General features: G+C 51.2%; 1 protein-coding gene across 1 annotated transcript; it reads left to right on the forward strand.

The window, feature by feature from the left end:
* The first annotated feature begins 647 nt into the window (after nt 1-647).
* LOC134562205 (serine/threonine-protein kinase pim-1-like) lies at nt 648-17,008 on the forward strand. The gene is made up of 6 exons (XM_063419628.1): nt 648-803; nt 14,883-15,089; nt 15,219-15,269; nt 15,474-15,840; nt 16,486-16,665; nt 16,902-17,008. Exons 1-6 carry the CDS (start codon nt 648-650, stop codon nt 17,006-17,008), a joined length of 1,068 nt encoding a protein of 355 aa, XP_063275698.1.
* The last annotated feature ends 119 nt before the right edge of the window (nt 17,009-17,127 follow it).

Consider the following 17,127-nt stretch of genomic DNA (forward strand, 5'->3'; position numbering starts at 1 on the left):
AGAGCTGCTGGGGGGCCCGTGGGTCCTGGGGATCCCCCCTCTCCCGCCTCCTGCTTTGGCTCGCTCAGGGGGTTTTGGGGCTGCCAGGGCTCATCCTGCCCTGATTCTGACTCGGCTCCCAGCTGTCCCAGGGTCCCCTTCCTCAGCATTTCCCCACTCCAGCCACTCAGCGCTTCTTCCCCCACTCCCCCACTCCCCGACAACACTTGCAGGCTCGGGGGGCCCGGACCCCCCTCATCTCCAGCCTCCACCACCCCTCCAGGCTGCCGGAGCTGCCCCAGCTCTGCCATCGCCCCCCTCCCCACTCCGGGCCTCCCGCCCTTCATCCCCCGCCTCTCCCGGGATCCCCAAAACCAACGTCCCGCCCCGCCGGCACCGCGCGATCGCTTCGTGGGACCCCAAAATCCCCCCAGGGGCAACTACGGCTCAGCTTTGCACTCCTGCAAGATCTGAAAATATCCCCATCTCCTCCCCCAAACCTCCCAGGAACATGCAAAGATATTTGCGGCGCGATTCTGGAATCTCTTAGCTCCCAACGCCATTGCAAAAACCCACCCCCCCAAAAAAAAAAAACAAAACCAAACCCCAAACCTCTCGGGGACCCCCGGACAGATTTGGGGTGAGCTCCCTCTCCCTGGTCACCGGCAATGCTGCGGGGGCCGGAGGTGCGGTGCGCTCTGCGAGCCGCTGGTCGAACTCCGTCGCTCTTTTCCTATTCCGGCTCCTCCTCCTCCTCCTCCACCAGCACGACCCCCCTTCCCCCGATTTCCCCGGACCGCGGCCGCTGCAGCACCGGCGTTTGGGTGGGGAGACCCCGCCAGGGATGGGTAGGGGGCTTGGGGACAGTGTGCATCCTTATTATCATTTATTAAAACGCTTAACAGTTTAAGAGGAGTGTGCTTCGTTTCTCTCATTGAACAAGAAGTGTGTGGTAGAGAAATAGGAAAGCGGTGTCAAAGAGAAAAAGCAATGGGAAACACCTCTGGCTTGCAGCTGCCCCCGCAGCGCCCAGCGCTCCCCACTCCCACCCCCCTGTGTCACCCCTGGTAGCCAGGCACCCCCGGGAGCGGAGTTTGGGCTCGGGGGGCAGGGGAACGGCACGGCCGGGTCTGCCCTGGGGGGAGCCCCGAGCCCCCCGCCCATCCCCGGGGGCTCCCGGCGGCTCCCCCTGTTAAAAATAAGACGCTTGACACGGCCAATATATCAAGCAGCAATTTAATAATTAATTAATTATCATGATAAAGTGTGAGCAAAAGGCAGCGCTGGGTACAGTGGTAGGGGTTTTCCCTTCCAACTGCACACCCATTGCTGGGCTTGCTGGTATTTTATTTGCTATATTCATACATATGCATAAACTTTCTCAGCAGTTTCCATTTCTAGTTTTAACGTCACAATTCAATACCTAACAGCCATAAATCTATAGATTGTCCTGTATAATTCTATAGACCATTGTGATCTATTCCGATATTTCAATACTCCAGGATGTACTTCCAGGATATGTTTTTCCAGGTGGTGGGATCTGGCTTCCAGATGTGGGGGTCCCATCTCTATTTTCAAGTCCTTCAATCTCCAATAGTGATGTCCAGCTTCTCTCTCCAGGAGCCATAAATCAGTGAGCTGAAGTCATATCTTCATGTCCAGGATGTTTTCCCACCTTGTGTGAAGCCTGAGCCCCCTCCTTATTTCCTTCTTTTGTCTAAAAAAACCCTTTTTGCACTCTAAAACTACAGTTTAAAATTCTTTATACATAGCAAGCTTCTAAAGTTATAATTAAAGGACACTTATTGCAGAATAGCTTGAGACTTATAATAGATAATTGCAAGCAAAAGATTTATTCAAAAACTTCCTTCTATGCTTTCCTCAGCTGTTTATTAGAACTCATCTTTTATAACTGTCCCATTGCTGTGTTCTACAACTACAATTACACAGATTTTCTTCATTTCCCTGACACGAAACATAACTTTGTATTTCACAGTCCCCACTCTGCTTGTATAAATTTTTATTTATCTTACTTATTCGTGTCTGGGTTTCGAATCTGGCCAAAACTTCAGAAACTTTTCCTTCTTTGTCCTTTTTCTTCAGTTTCATTATTTTGGATATTTTAGATGTTTTCTCAAAATGGCTAAATTCCCCTGTAGCTAGTTCAGGGTCTACTGGCATCACAGCGACCTGCATACCTTGTATCACAGAGTGGATAAGCTGAACAAAGCATGGAATTAAGCAAGGTAAAAACAACAGTCCAGTCAATGAACACAATATTATAAATACTATTTTCTTCCACCAAGCCCCTCTTCCAAACAACTGGTCTCACCATGGAGCTTGAAGGATAGAATTCTATTGTTAAACAGGCATTTGTTGGTTACTTAAATATCCTTCAGGGTTTTGTGGCTACCACCGATTTTAGAGAAATTTGTGGTATACATTTTCCTGCAAGGGGTTTCCCCTACCTTTGTCCCAAAAGCTTTCCCTTTCTTGGCTATGCATTCTTGGCCTATCACTACATTTGTCAATACCCATCCTTCTGTCCGCTCTTCAGGTTTTGTAATTCCTGTTCGCTTCTACTTTAAAATTTGTGCTACTTCTAACCCTTCTCCTCTCTAAGGCTATTGCCCTGTCATTTGGGTCCCACCACAAATCCAGCACTTGGAAATATTTAATTCTATTACAATTCATTGCATTAAATCCATAAAAAATTTCTCCAAAAGTGGAAAGGTCTAACTCTGGCAGCTGTTTCTTTAATTTCTCATACAAATTTGGGGAAGCAACTTTAGATTCAGAGTGGGTTTTCAACCCTTCTACTGCTTTCTGCACTAAATTCTCCCCATATTAAACTCCTCCCCCATCAGTGTATCCCCACATACTTGCTTTGGTAAAACATATATATTCTTCTCTTCTTGGACGTGTCTGGTAATTACAGCCAGCTCCTCCTCTTGCTCCTAAATTCCTTGCCATCCAAAATTCTCTTCCTTGCTCTTCACAAACCCTTAACTGACTTTCATCATGACCACCTTTGTTTATATGGGTGTGACCAGCAAAGGATACCGTTGTGACTCCTCTCCATTTCACCGCCTGGTGACATGGGTGACAATTGTCAATTGCCATGGCAATGCTTACACACATGATCAGGTATATAATGAGAGGTCCAGTATGACATGCCTTTCCACCCCTCCAACCTATCGGGTTCCTGCCAACAGTTGGGAATTTCATCTTCTTGGTGGCAAAGGCAGAGGTCAATCTGGTCTTGCCCTCTATTTATTCTTACCTGTGAATTGTTGCCAGGCCCACTGAAGCTTAGCTCTGTGCCACTCCCTTATTTCAATTTGGTATCCATCTGGTATCCAATTGTTGTAATCACACTCAATTCTTTCCAATTTTGCTTTTGCTTCTTCCTGCAGATCGATCTCAGCCCGTGTCCTGTGCAACCAGGTCTCCCACCAATCCTTATCACCTACTTTGATGTATCCTTTCTCTACTGCAGCCCTTAGTGTTCTATCTGTCTCTTTCTCTCTCATCCCTACAACTCCAGCAAAGGGTACTAGGGATCCTTGCCCCCACCAAGTTTGTATACCACAATTTCTGACACTCAATGCACCTGAAACAACCCCAGGGAAAACATTTACAGTTTTGGGTAGGACATTTCACTTTCCTTGGAAGGTTTTGATTCTGAAACCTCAGGTACAAGAGTTTCTGAAACATGCATCAATCCTTTTTAAGTCTTATTTTCAGTTCTCTAGGAGCAGATGAGATTTTCCACTGAAGCTTGGCCGGTGCCTCTGTTGGTGGTCCCACTGGTCCTTTAAGCGTGATGTGTGGGTCCAGCCTTTCTCTGCAGTCCAGATGGCTGTATCAGTGGTTAAGGGGTTAAAAATGGGCCTTCCCATTTAGAAGATAAGGTCTCCTCTTTGCAGCTTTTAACCAGCACTCAATCACTTGGTTTTATTTTATGTATGCTAAATCCTAGAGGGGTAGATTGAGCCAATATTCCTTTTCTCTCAACTCTAATACATGTTGTCTAATTGTTTGGATATATTTTCTGAATAGTCATATCTTCAACTATTACTGATGTTTGGGGTATCTCCTGGGAATATGACATTCCATAAAGCATTTCGTATGCTGATAGCCCAGTATCTGCATTAGGAAGTGTTCTTATATTAAGCAATGCTAAAGGTAAACATTTTTTCAGGACATTCTGGTTTCAGTCATTAATTTGGTTAAATGCTGTTTTATAGTTTGGTCCTTCTTTTCTACCTTCACAGAGCTCTGAGGGTGCCAAGGGGGTATGGTATTCTCAGGAAATACCCATGGCTTGTGTTACCCCTTTGATGACACTAGAGGTAAAATGGGAGCCTTAATCAGAATCACTGGCTCGAATAACCCCAAATCGGGGAATAATTTGTTCTAATAGTATTTTAATTACAAATTTGGCCGTGGCCCTTAAAGCTGGGTAAGCTCCTACCCAGTGAATTAGTTGATCTACTACTACTAACAGATACTTCCACTTACTGACATTTGGAAGCTCAGCATAATCCACCCGAACTCTTTCAAAAGGTCTATAGGCTATTTGCTTACCGCCCCCCCCCCCCCCCGTTGAAGTTTGCCTCATTACCTTTTTGTTGACTCTCTGACAAGTAACACGCCTCTGCGTTACTTGCTTTGCTATTTCAAAAAAATCCCAATACACCCATTATATTTAAAAAAAATGATCACACAAGGCTCTGGTTCTTCAATGACTATGCTGATGTAATTGGCTCAAAATCTTTTGTGCATAGGCTTTGGACAAAATTTCCCACCTATCTAAGAGTACTCCTTTTCTTTGTTCTTTCTTAGTATCTAATTACTTTATAGCTTCTTGGGAGCTATAAAATTTTTTTGGACTTCTCTTTGAACTTTTGTTATAATGTTCAACTGAATTGTTTCTTTCAATTCAAAAGCTGCCTCTTTTTGCAGCTTGGTCAGCTATGTCATTTCCTCTTGCTAAATAGCTTGTGTTTCTTTGGTGACCTTTTACATGTGTAATAGCTATTTTTTTTTCTGGTCTTTTTAATGATACAAGCACTTTAAGTATTAATTCTTGATAGATCAACCATTTTCTTTGGGTAATGATCAAACTTCTCTCTTTCCAAATCTTCCTAAAAGTATGTACAATTCTAAAAGTATACTTTGTATAAATAGTCTCCACTTTGTCTTTTAACAGTTCTAAAGCCTGGTATAACGCATATAACTCCTGGGCTTGTGCGGGCCAGCTGGAACTTCACCTTTTCCTTTCTACTGTCAACATGTTTCCTCCCTTTACAATTGCATATCCTGACCTCTGCTTCCTTTCTAATACTTTGGAGGAGCTATTGATGAAATATTTCTCCCCTTCAGATAATTTTATTTTTTTTTTATTTCAGTTAAATCTGGTCTTACTTTAGTTTGTAATTCAATTAACTCTACAAAATCATGAATCTGTTCTCCAGTTAACTTCTGATATAAAAATTTTTGCTTTTTGACTATACTTTTTTATCTACTGCCTACAATACTTTAATAGCTTTACCAGCTGTCTTATCTCTCCCTTTGTTCTGGGAGAAGGTAAGGCAAGTATGCCCGATACTCATTCGGGGTCCAGTTTCTTTGTTCCTTTACTTAACTAATGACCCAAATACTTCATTTGTGCTTCTACAAATTGCAACTTGGACATTGAAGCTTTCAAACCCTTTTTCTCTAAGAAGTTTAATAGCTTAATTGTGGCTTCTTGGGCCCCAGGAACTGATCTAGTTTATCAGACATCCCCATTTCCTTTTTAAGGGCTCTCACATCCCCAGTGGTCAGTGGTACTGATACATATCTAATAGCTGTCCCCTCCACTCCCCCCGTGGTATCTTACTATCAGTACCTTCCTTAATGGATACAACTGGTCCCTTTTGCTCTCATCATCACTGTCCTTGCGCCTTTCTGCCCGAACTGTCTCCCTGCTTCTACGTGCAGGTGCTGAATCTGGAGGACGAGGCAGAGCCACAGGGGCTTGAGGTGCAAGCGGTGCCATAGGGGCTTGAGGTGCTGGGTTAGGCACCTCTGGCGGGGCAGCTGGTTGTGGTAGATAAGGGGGGAGGTTGTGTAAGTGGTCCCATGGATTCTTCTCCTTTTTGGTTTTTAAAGCATACAGGGGACAAGGCCAGGACTTGTGCCATAAAGCAGCATAATCGCTCTCTTCTTGGTTAATTGGATCCTTTTTATTTACACAGGCATTCAGGGCCTGACAGATCCACCCCTCAGACGACCCGTACATTGGCCAGTACAAATTATCAGGTCGTGTCATTTCTTTAGTCCATTCCATCATACAGTATTGTATCATTTTCTCTTTACTTTTTCCTTTCCTAGATTTACATTCATCCTAAAATTTTAACATTAACCCCAGGGGACTGTCCTGTGGTAAAAAGCTCCCTCCTTTCCCAGTACCTTTAGTACTGCTATTTTCCTGTTCGTTTATACCAACCCCTGGGTCCTTGCCTTGGCATTGACCCATCCTAAGGAACGGGTATTCCCTCACTTGCCTCGACCACACTCTTTCTGACTTCAGTAATGAAAGGCCTTCCTATTTTCTCACTTGTCTAGGATTTCTTTAATAAAAAGTCCCTTCAACCAATACCGCTTCCCGCCTCTGATTTACTGTGAAGAAATCCTCCCCAACTATTGCCGCATCCCGCCCCCGACCTTTTTATATGAAAGAATTCCCTTTACCAACACTCGCTTTGTTCCTTCACCTGCCGCTCCCCTCGCGGAGACACGGAACCGAGGTTAGAAGAACTCCACAATCACTTCGTGGCCAGGCCACATCTCACGCACACACCACTCACACTCTCACACGTGTGTACCCGTTCTTAGCCCACCTAACCAAGCGATACTTACAGCCTCCTTTTCTCGCCTGGGTCTCTGTGCACGAGTTATTACAGGTGAATTTCACTGCAGCTTTATCCGGGAGCTCACAGTTCCTTTGCTCACAATTTACCTCGAGGATCTCCTTCTCCCTGAAAGATTCCCCAGTCACTCAGGGCCACCTGAGGCAAAAGCCTGCAAGGTGGGGCACCTCCCCGAGATCAGGGGCCTCCCTCAATGGATTGGAGGTGCCCGCATTCTCCACCAAATTGTTAAAAATAAGACGCTTGACACGGCCAATATATCAAGCAGCAATTTAATAATTAATTAATTATCATGGTAAAGTGTGAGCAAAAGGCAGCGCTGGGTACAGTGGTAGGGGTTTTCCCTTCCGACTGCACACCCATTGCTGGGCTTGCTGGTATTTTATTTGCTATATTCATACATATTCATAAACTTTCTCAGCAGTTTCCATTTCTAGTTTTAACGTCACAATTCAATACCTAACAGCCATAAATCTATAGATTGTCCTGTATAATTCTATAGACCATTGTGATCTATTCCGATATTTCAGTACTCCAGGATGTACTTCCAGGATATGTTTTTCCAGGTGGTGGGATCTGGCTTCCAGATGTGGGGGTCCCATCTCTATTTTCAAGTCCTTCAATCTCCAATAGTGATGTCCAGCTTCTCTCTCCAGGAGCCATAAATCAGTGAGCTGAAGTCATATCTTCATGTCCAGGATGTTTTCCCAGCTTGTGTGAAGCCTGAGCCCCCTCCTTATTTCCTTCTTTTGTCTAAAAAAAACCTTTTTGCACTCTAAAACTACAGTTTAAAATTCTTTAATACAAAGCAAGCTTCTAAAGTTATAATTAAAGGACACTTATTGCAGAATAGCTTGAGACTTATAATAGATAATTGCAAGCAAAAGATTTATTCAAAAACTTCCTTCTATGCTTTCCTCAGCTGTTTATTAGAACTCATCTTTATAACTGTCTCATTGCTGTGTTCCACAACTACAATTACACAGATTTTCTTCATTTCCCTGACACGAAACATAACTTTGTATTTCACAATCTCTCCACTTTGGGGTCCTGGAGGCCCCCCTGTCTGTGTTGCCCAGGGTCAAGTTTTTATTGGTGTTGGCCCTCTCTGGGCTGCTGTGGCTCCTGAGAATCCACGAGGTTCCCCTTCTCTGGGCTCACCACTTGGGGATCACAGGTGTCCCAGGGCTCAGCACTATCCAGGGTCCCTCCTTCAGAGTCCTGGGGTATCCATGTGAAAAGAACAGGGCATATGCCTTTATTAATATTCAGCTCTTTATTAAAGTGATCAGCTCATTATTAAAATCATCAGCAGGATTGCAAAGTCCGATGGGAGTTTTCCACACTACTGCAGCCATCTGAAGGAGCAGGTGCTGTCCCAGTGGATGCTGAGTCCTTGTTCCCATAGAAACAGCTGGCAGTTCTCTCTGGTCAACCATCAGAAGGCAGAGCACTGGCAGTCAGCTCTTTGCCCTCAGGGAATAGTTTCAAGAGTTTCCCATTCTCTACATCAGTCAGCTCAGCTGGCCAGTTCCCATTCCATTCAGGCTCCTCACAGGTCATGGCCAATCTTCAAACCAGGCCAGGAGGTGCACCCACTCCCCGCTCAGCCAGGGCACTATCCAATTCTCTTCTGACGAATCCAGCTTCCTGTCCCGGGGTGCAGTTTCCCCAAAAAAAACCTCCCAGGATCCACGGGGGCGGCCCTGCCCTATCTGCATATCCAAATGCATATGCATTTGTCCTGGTCATAGCCAAAGTTACTCTCGCTAAATGAGGTAGTTACAAAGGACAATAGGGCTATCTAGGTGTGGGCAGCTTCTTTTCACATTTCAATTAGGTAGGGAAAAGTTGCCAGGCAACTTTCCTTCAGGGCAGCTCCCTGCTCAGATTGTCTGGGGTGTGGGGGGTGTTACTCTAGCCAGGAGAGGGTCAGTTGTGGGGTGGTTGTTTTGTTGTTTTGTTTGTTTGTGTTTTTTTTGGTTTTTTTTTGTTTTTTTCTTTCGTTCCTAACACATGGGTCCCCCTTGTCCTTGCTCCCAACCTGTCCAGGCTTCTGGAACACCCCCAGCTCTCGCACTGCCCGTTTCTGCTCCCCCCATTCCCGGGTTTGCCTCCCAGCGCTGCTGGTACCGGGCGATCCCCACGTGTCTCTGGGCTGACAATGCAGCCCCTGAGCCGGGCAGAGCAAGCCCCACCACGGGGGGACCCTGCATGCCCCGCTCCCTGGGCAGCCGCGCCCAGCCCCGGGCACAGAGCTCCGCCAGCCCCCGCCGCCCCCTCCCCAGGGCCCCGGGGACCCCCGCAGCCGGGGCCGGGTCTGAGCGAGGCGGCCCCCGAGCCCGGCTGCGTGGCCAGGGGGGCACGGGGAGCCCGGGACCTCTGTGCCAACGCTTCCCCCGCTCTCCCTCAGCCTTTGCCCGGCCCAGCCCGGCCCCCCGAGCCCCAACAGGCCCCGCACGGCCACGGCCGGGCCGCTCCGCTCCCCTGCGAGCCCGGCCACACGGACCCACCTGCGCCGGGGCCCACGGGCCACCGAGAGCTCCCCGGGCCGCCTGGGCCTGGGCCCCGAGCACAGAGCTCTGCCCGGGGGGCTCCCGGCCCAAGGCGGCGGCTCCGGGCCCGGGCGGCCGCTCCCGGCTCCCACAGCCCGCCCGGGGCCGCCCCGCCCGTGCCGGGGCTGCGCCAGTGCTCCCCGCACCCAAGGGGGTTCAAACTGCCGGGGGGATCTCACAAAAAACCATTGCCCGTATCCCCTCCCAAAACAATAAAATCCCAACCAGCCATCCAGAGTCCCCGCTCGCACTTCCTTGGGCCCCTGGGCTCTCCTCTGGGGGTTGGGGAACAGCCGGCAATGCAACCTTGTTCTGTAAAGGAATCATTTTGGTGCTCCCTAGAGAGGCCAGAACTGAAACTTTGTTCGTTTTGCCTGGGTGCAGAGACCATCAGGGCATTTTCTGCGCAAAGTTCCAGCCCCCAGCTTTTGTTGAAGGAGCTGCCTACCAATGTCACGCTGCCAGGAGCCTGTCCTTGCTGTCACCTGCTGTGGCTGGGCATGAACAGAGCTCCTGCACTTGCATTTCCAGCTGCTGCGCAACCAAAGCTGAGGGATCTGCAGCTGCCTGAATGCAAAAACTGCAATATGAGCCACTCTCAAGGGGGAAATCTCCCCCTGCTGTGCCAGCCCGTGGCAATGCTGCCATTCTCTGCTGTTGCTGCGGCACTCTTGGGTCTGGCTGAGCAGGAAAGGTGACCCTGAGCCAGGAGATTTCTTTGGCTGCAGCAAAGCCTTGGAATGCAAAGACCTTCCTGATGCTGTGCCCTGGGCCAGGAGGCAATGAACCACCAGAGCTGACCCTAAATTTCTTACAGAATTCACAGAATGACTGGGTAGGAAGAGACCTTCAAGAGCATCAAATCCAACCCATGCCCTAACACCTCAACTAAACCATGGCTCTGAGTGCTTCATCCAATCTTTTTTTAAACACATCCAGGGATGGTGACTCCACCACCTCTCCAGGCAGACCATTCCAGTACTTTATCACTCTCTCTGTGAAAAACTTCTTCCTAATATCCATCCTGTATTTCCCTTGGGGCAGCTGAAGACTGTGTCCTTTTGTTGTGTCAGCTGCTGTCTGGAGAAAGAGACCAAACCCCACCTGACTACAGCTACCCTTCAGGGAATTGTAGAGAGCGATTAGGTCACCTCTGAGTCTCCTTTTCTCCAGGCGAAACAACCACAGCTCCCTCAGCCGTTCTTAACAGGGTTTTTGTTCCAAGCCCCCCACCAGCCTTGTTGCCCTCTCCTGGATGTGCTCAAGCGTCTCAATGTCCTTCCTAAATTGGGGGCCCAGAACTGGACACGGCACTCGAGGTGCGGCCTCACCAGTGCCGAGTACAGGAGAAGAAACACTGCCCTGCTCCTGCTGGCCACGCCATTCCTGATCCAGGCCAGGAGCCATTGGCCTTCTTGCCCACCTGCCCACACTGCTGCCTCATGTCCAGCCTGCTGTCCAGCAGTGCCCCAGGTCCCCTTCCCTGGCTGCTGTCCAGCCACTCTGTCCCCAGCCTGGAGTGCTGCAGGAAGTTTTTGTAGCCAAAATGCAGGACTCAGCACTTGCACTTATTAAACTTCATCCTATTGGACTCTGCCCATCCATCCAGTCATTCCAGGTCTCTCTGCAGAGCCCTCCTACCCTCCAATACATGGACACATGGTCCAAGCTTAGTGTCAGCTGCAAATTTACTAATGAAAGACTCAATCCCCTCATCCATGTAATCAATATTGAACAGAACTGGCCCCAGCACAGACCCCAGGGGAACACCACTGGTGCCACCAGCTGGATGCAGAACCTTCACCAGCACTCTCTGGGCCCAGCCATGCAGGCAGTTCTTAACCCAGCACAGAGTGCTCCTGTCCAAGCTGTGGGCTGCCAGCTTTTCCAGGAGTGTGCTGTGGGAGACAGTGTCCAAGGCCTTGCTGAAATCCAGGTACACAACATCCACTGCCTTTCCCGCACCCACCCGGCGGGTCACCTGGTCATAAACGGAGACCAGGTTGGTCAAACACGACCTTCTGTTCTTAAACCCGTGCTGGCCGGGTCTGATAGCCTGGCCATCCTGTAGGTGCTGTGTGATGACACTCAGTATAAACTGCTGCAGTACCCTACTGGGTACTGAGTTCAGGCTGACTTGAGTTGTGGGATAAGGATTTAACAATTAAAACTGTAAAGCAGGTATGTTTTATTTCCATCTGGGACACAAGGGGGATTTTCCACCATACCTGCGTACCTGGTTGAGACAGGTTTAAGGTTTAAATACACTCAGATCCCACAAAACAACCCCTCCCTCCCCGCCCATTCTCTGCCCACTCTCCGCCTCCTTGCACTTCCTATTATAATTAGCCTTCTCTGGTGCCACATCTCCTGGTGGTTGCAGGCTGGGGTCTTCTGATGAAGTAAGAGGTCTTCCTCAGTTGTTCACTGTTTGACCTCTTCCTCTGGGCAGATGCAGTGAAGGTTTGGCTAACTCCCAGGTCACTTTGTCCTGGCCAAAACCACGAGCCTGGTTCTTTCTGATTTCTTAAGCCACAGGTTCTGCTTTATGGGGTTTTCACTATACCTAAGTCTTGCTTTACTGAGTTTTCACAATATACACAATATACATCTTATCTCTATGGCCTTCAGCTAGCAACTAAATCCTCATGTGTTCTGCTACAAGTTGTTTTTCTGCTTTTACAGGATTGCTAAATAAGCTGTATATTTCTGCTTCCCCTCCATCTGCTTAAGCACATTAAATGCTTCTAAAATTCTGAATTTTAGATATGTTTCCCATATCAAACTGGCCTATAATTACCAGGATCCTCCTTTCTACCCTTATGGTGTAGGGGTCACACAACACATTGGCCAACCTCCAGTCCTCTGGAACCTCACCAGTGAGCCAGGACTGTTGGGAAATGATGGAGAGTGGCTTCACAAGCTCATCTGCCAGCTCCCTCAACACCCTGGGCTGGATCCCATCTGGGCCCATGGATTTTGAACATCCAAGTGGCTCAGCAGTTCCCTGACTGCCTCCTCCTGGATAACAGGGGCACCATTCTGCTCCCTGACACCATCTACCAGCCCAGGAGGGCAGCTGTCCTGAGGACAAGCCGTCTTCGCCTCATCTGCAGTTCCTAAGTTCCCTCCCACATCCAATAGAGAACAAAGGTTGGTCCTACCCTTCCTTTTGCCATTAATATATTTGTAAAAACATATTTTATTATCCTTTACAAAAGTTGCCAAAATGACTTCAAACTGAGCTTTGGCCTCCCTAATATTTTTTTCCTACATGTTCCCTTAAATACTTCCTGAGAGACCTGACCCTCCTTCCAAAAATGATACATCCTCTTTTTATTCCTAAGTTCCTTTGAAATCTCCTTGCCCATCCAGGCTGGACGTTTGCCTTGTCAGCTCATCTTTCAGCACACAGGGACAGTCTGTTCCTGTGCCCTCAAGATCTCTGCATTGAAGCACACCCACCTTTCCTGGACTCCTCTGTTTTTAAGGGCTCCTTCCCAAGGAACTCTCGGAATAAGTCTCCTAAAACGACCAAAGTCTGCCCTCCAGAAGTCCAATGTAAAAATCTTTTTGATGTCCCTCCTGAATTCACCACATATTGAGAACTCTGTAATTTCATGATCCCTGTGCCCCAAGCAGCCTCCAAGCACCACATCTCCCACCAGCCCTTCTCTATTTGCAAACAACAGGTCGAACATAGTCCCTCCCCTGCTGGCCTCACTCACCCGCTGTCACAAAAAGTTCTCCTCCATCCACTCCAAAACCTTCCTGCACTGCCTCTTTGCTGCTGTATTGAGTTCCCAGCAGATGTCTGCAAGGTTAAAGTCACCTACAAGAACAAGGGCTGGTGATCCTGAAACATTCTCCAGCTTCTTAGAGAAGAAGTTGTCCACCTCTTCTTCCTGCTTGGGTGGACGATAACAGATTCCTAGCAGGTACCCCTGGTAGCCCGTCCTGTTTTCTTCGGGTAGAACAGGAACAATGAAAACCTTCCCAATGGCACAACTCCCCAGCCCACAAGGGGAAAGGAAAGAAAAAGTTGTCAAGTTCTCAAAACCTTTCTCCTGCTTTGCTGCAAGACTCCTGCTTCACACATGTTGTGGAAAGTCAAGAGAAGCTGCATGGGTGGGATATCTTGTGACAGATGGTGCAACTCGTTCTCCAGGAAAGGTTCTTGGAAAGAGCAGACAGGACTGTGGAGAAGATTCTGGGAAAGCTGAAACAGCTTTTAAAATAAAAATGAAAGTGGAAAGAAACAATCCAAGATGTTTTTCTCTGTTTATTTCTCTGTCACCCTTTCCATCTTAAACTACTTCTCCATCTCATTAATTCTAAATGGGTCTCACCTCTGACATCCAAGACTTGGCAAGATTTAGACACTGTAAAATACCATGAGCTACATCCAGTTTGCCTTCCCCTGTTTTTCTTGGAAAGCAATGCCGGAGACACAAGTGCAGTGCTTGGGTCAGGTTCAAATTCTGCATTCAGGGAATGTGCTGTGACAGTGTCTGACCCTCAGCAGGGACAATGCACAGCAGCAGCCAAGGGGATTCCTCTGTCACTGTGCAGGAGTCAAGACTGGGCCCTGACTGAAAACGGCGAAGTTCCCGTGTTTGGACAGGCCCAGGGGCTGCCCCGGGGAGTGCAGGGCTCGGTGCGAGGCAGAGGGGGCAACGGAAAAAACTGACAAGGGGACAAACGGCCCTGGAGCTTCAGTTGCAGCAGAAGCAGCGGCGGCAGCGGCAGCAGCAGCGGCAGCAGCAGAAGCAGAGAAGAAAAAAGCGGCTTTGTTGACCAAGCCGTGCTTCCCCTCTCCCTCTCCCACAGTCCCGCAGCCTCTCCCTTTCCCAGTGTCCCCCTCCCAACCCAGTCTCCCTCTCCCCTGCTGGGCCGGGCCATGCCTCGGGCCCACCCCCGGCCCCGGGCGGGGCTGCCCCGTCCCTGCCCCCGGGCGTCCCGCCGCGGTCTCGCCTTCGCCCGGCTCTGGCAGTGCTGGCGATGGCGCTGCTGGGCGGGCATCAGTGCCTGGGGCTGGGGCAGCATTGCTGGCCTTTGGCTGCGCCTGTGCCGAGCCCAGCCCAGGCCCCGGCACCAGCCCCGGCACCGGCCCCGGCACCGGCCCCGGCCGCAGCCCCTGCCCCGGCCCCGGCCCCGGCCCCGGCCCCGGCCCCGGCACCGGCACCGGCCCCGGCCCCGGCCCCAGCCCCAGCCCCAGCCCCAGCCCCGGCTCGAGCCTCGGCCCCGGCCCCGGCCCCGGCCCCGGCCCCGGCCCCGGCCCCGGCCCCGGCCCCAGCTCGTCCCTGGGCCCGCAGAGGACACAGGCGGTGCAGCTGCTCCCGCCGCCTCCACTGCGGCTTCCCCGGCCCAAGCTCCTCTGCTTGGCAGCGCAGCCGCTGGCCCTGAGCCGCTGCTGTCCCGTTGCCAGGAGCAAATGCCTGGGGATGCCCAGCCCGGGCCGCTCGAGGGGCGCTCGGGGGCCGTTCCTGGCCCCGGGCCGAGCGCTGACAGCCGCGTCTCGCCGGCAGGGAAGGCGCAGCAGGCCCTCCAGGAGCAGTACCGCCTGGGTTCGCTGCTGGGGCACGGCGGCTTCGGCAGCGTCTGGGCGGCCACACGGCTCTCAGACCGTGCCCCGGTGAGCGGCAGGGCCGGTGGTGGGTGCACAAGGAAGGGGCGCAGGAGGAGGAGGAGGGCGAAGGAGAAGGAGGCTGGGGCTGGGCAGGGCAGGCAGTGAGCTCAGCCTGCTGCTCCCCTTGGCTTGCAGGTGGCCATCAAAAGGGTGCCACGGAACCGTGTCCGGCATTGGGGTGAGCTGGTGAGTGAGCGGGGCCAGCAGGAGAAGCTGGGCCATGCCGGGCAGGGATGAGCTGAGGCCTGGCAGGGTGGAAGCCGCCAGGACGCCTGGAGGGAGAGCGGGCGTGGGGCCAGCAAAGGGTGCAGAGCATCCCGGGCTGGCTGAGGGGTCCCTGACCCCTGGCACGGCCTCAGCTTCACTGACAACATTGTGCTCCTCCCACAGCCCAACGGCACCAGCGCACCACTGGAGATCGTGCTGCTGCACAAGGTCTCCACTGGCTTCCCTGGTGTCGTCCAGCTGCTGGAGTGGCTGGAGCTCCCCAAAGACATCATTATCATCATGGAGCGCCCGGAGCGGTGTCAGGACCTCCAGCACTTCATTCGGGCACGGCGGTTCCTGTGCGAGGAGGTGGCGCGGGAGCTGTTCCGCCAGGTGCTGGAGGCCGTGCGGCACTGCACCAGCTGCGGGGCCCTGCACCGCGACCTCAAGCCAGAGAACATCCTGCTTGACCTGGCCACCGGGCAGGCCAAATTGATTGATTTTGGCTGTGGCACCTACCTACAAGACACAGCCTATACTCACTTTGCAGGTGAGCCCTCGCAGGGGTGTGCTCCCCATTGCAGACATCTCCTGGCCCAACATCTCACAGCCCAGCCTGGGTGTGGCTCTGGGGATTCTCCCTTTCCCTGCCACTCATGGCACTGAGTCTTCAGCCCAGCTGCTTTTGAACACAAGTGGGTGGGGGGACCAGCTTCCAGCCCTGCTGGCAGCCTTTGCCAGCCACTCTGCCTGGGACTGGGGCTGGGGCTGGGGCAGCCAGCCCAACAGAAGCACCTGTGGGTGGGGGTGGCTGAGAGGGGAGCCAGAACATGTGCACCAGCCAGTTTGGGGAGCAGGTGAGAAAGGGCTTGGACTGCTGTGATTGCCTGGTTTGCTTTGGGTTCATAATGGTTTTTGGGGCAATGCAGGCAGGGACGAGTAAGGCATGGTTTTCCCCCAGCACTGAGTGGGTTTTGCTTGTCATGGTTGGGCCTTACCAGGGCTTCCACTGCCACCTTCCGACACCAGTGGCTTCTTTTCCAACCCTAAGTTTGTACAGAAGTCACAGGTGCTGGCCAGAGGGCAGCAGGTCACACCACGTGCCACTGGGGCAGCCCCTGCACGCCCAGGGATGCTGGGGCCAGGCTCTGGGAGCAGCAGCATCCCCCTGATGAACTCCATCTGTATTCCTTAGGAACACCGTCATACAGCCCCCCGGAATGGAACCAGTTTGGCTGGTACTATGGACAGCCAGCTACCGTCTGGTCCCTGGGCATCCTGCTGCACCAGATGGTGTGTGGGGAGCACCCTTTCAGGAGGGGCCACAAGATCAGCTGGGACCATCAGCTCTCGCTGCCACCACGGCTCTCTCAAGGTGAATCCTCATCTCTGGGCACGGGGGAAATGCCAGTGCTGGGAGACAGCAGTGGGCTGTGGCAGCTGCTGAGGAGGTGGCACGTGTCCTGCTGTCCTGCTTTCCTCCAAAACAGGGAATTCCTGGGAAAGTTTAGGCCCAGCTCTGAGCAAATGCAGCATGGCCTGAGAATGGGAACAGTGGGACAGACAGGAGCCTTCTCCAACTGACCGGCAGTTTTTGGTTTCTCTCGCCAGAGTGCCAAGATGTCATCCGGCGGTGTTTATCCATGCTGGATGTGGACCGGCCTTCAGTAGAAGACCTGTTCAGTCATCCCTGGATGCAGGATAGTCATCTGCCATAGAAGAAGGGAGAGAGCCACAGAAACAGTGATGCAGGGCCCTGGTAAGTTCCAGCTCCACACATGCCTTGGCAATCAGAAGCAAAGGACCCAGACTTTTTTGTCCTGCCAGTGTCACTGCA

Source organism: Prinia subflava, chromosome 26 (assembly GCF_021018805.1).
Source record: "Prinia subflava isolate CZ2003 ecotype Zambia chromosome 26, Cam_Psub_1.2, whole genome shotgun sequence".
NCBI classification, from domain to species: Eukaryota; Metazoa; Chordata; class Aves; order Passeriformes; family Cisticolidae; genus Prinia; species Prinia subflava.

Excerpts from the sequence above, each read along its gene's own strand:
- LOC134562205 (XM_063419628.1), top strand. The coding sequence starts at position 648 with ATGCTGCGGGGGCCGGAGGTGCGGTGCGCTCTGCGAGCCGCTGGTCGA. Across the intron at positions 15,090-15,218 it reads GGCTCTCAGACCGTGCCCCG|GTGGCCATCAAAAGGGTGCC; the intron begins GTGAGCGGCAGG and ends CTTGGCTTGCAG. Across the intron at positions 15,270-15,473 it reads TCCGGCATTGGGGTGAGCTG|CCCAACGGCACCAGCGCACC; the intron begins GTGAGTGAGCGG and ends CTCCTCCCACAG.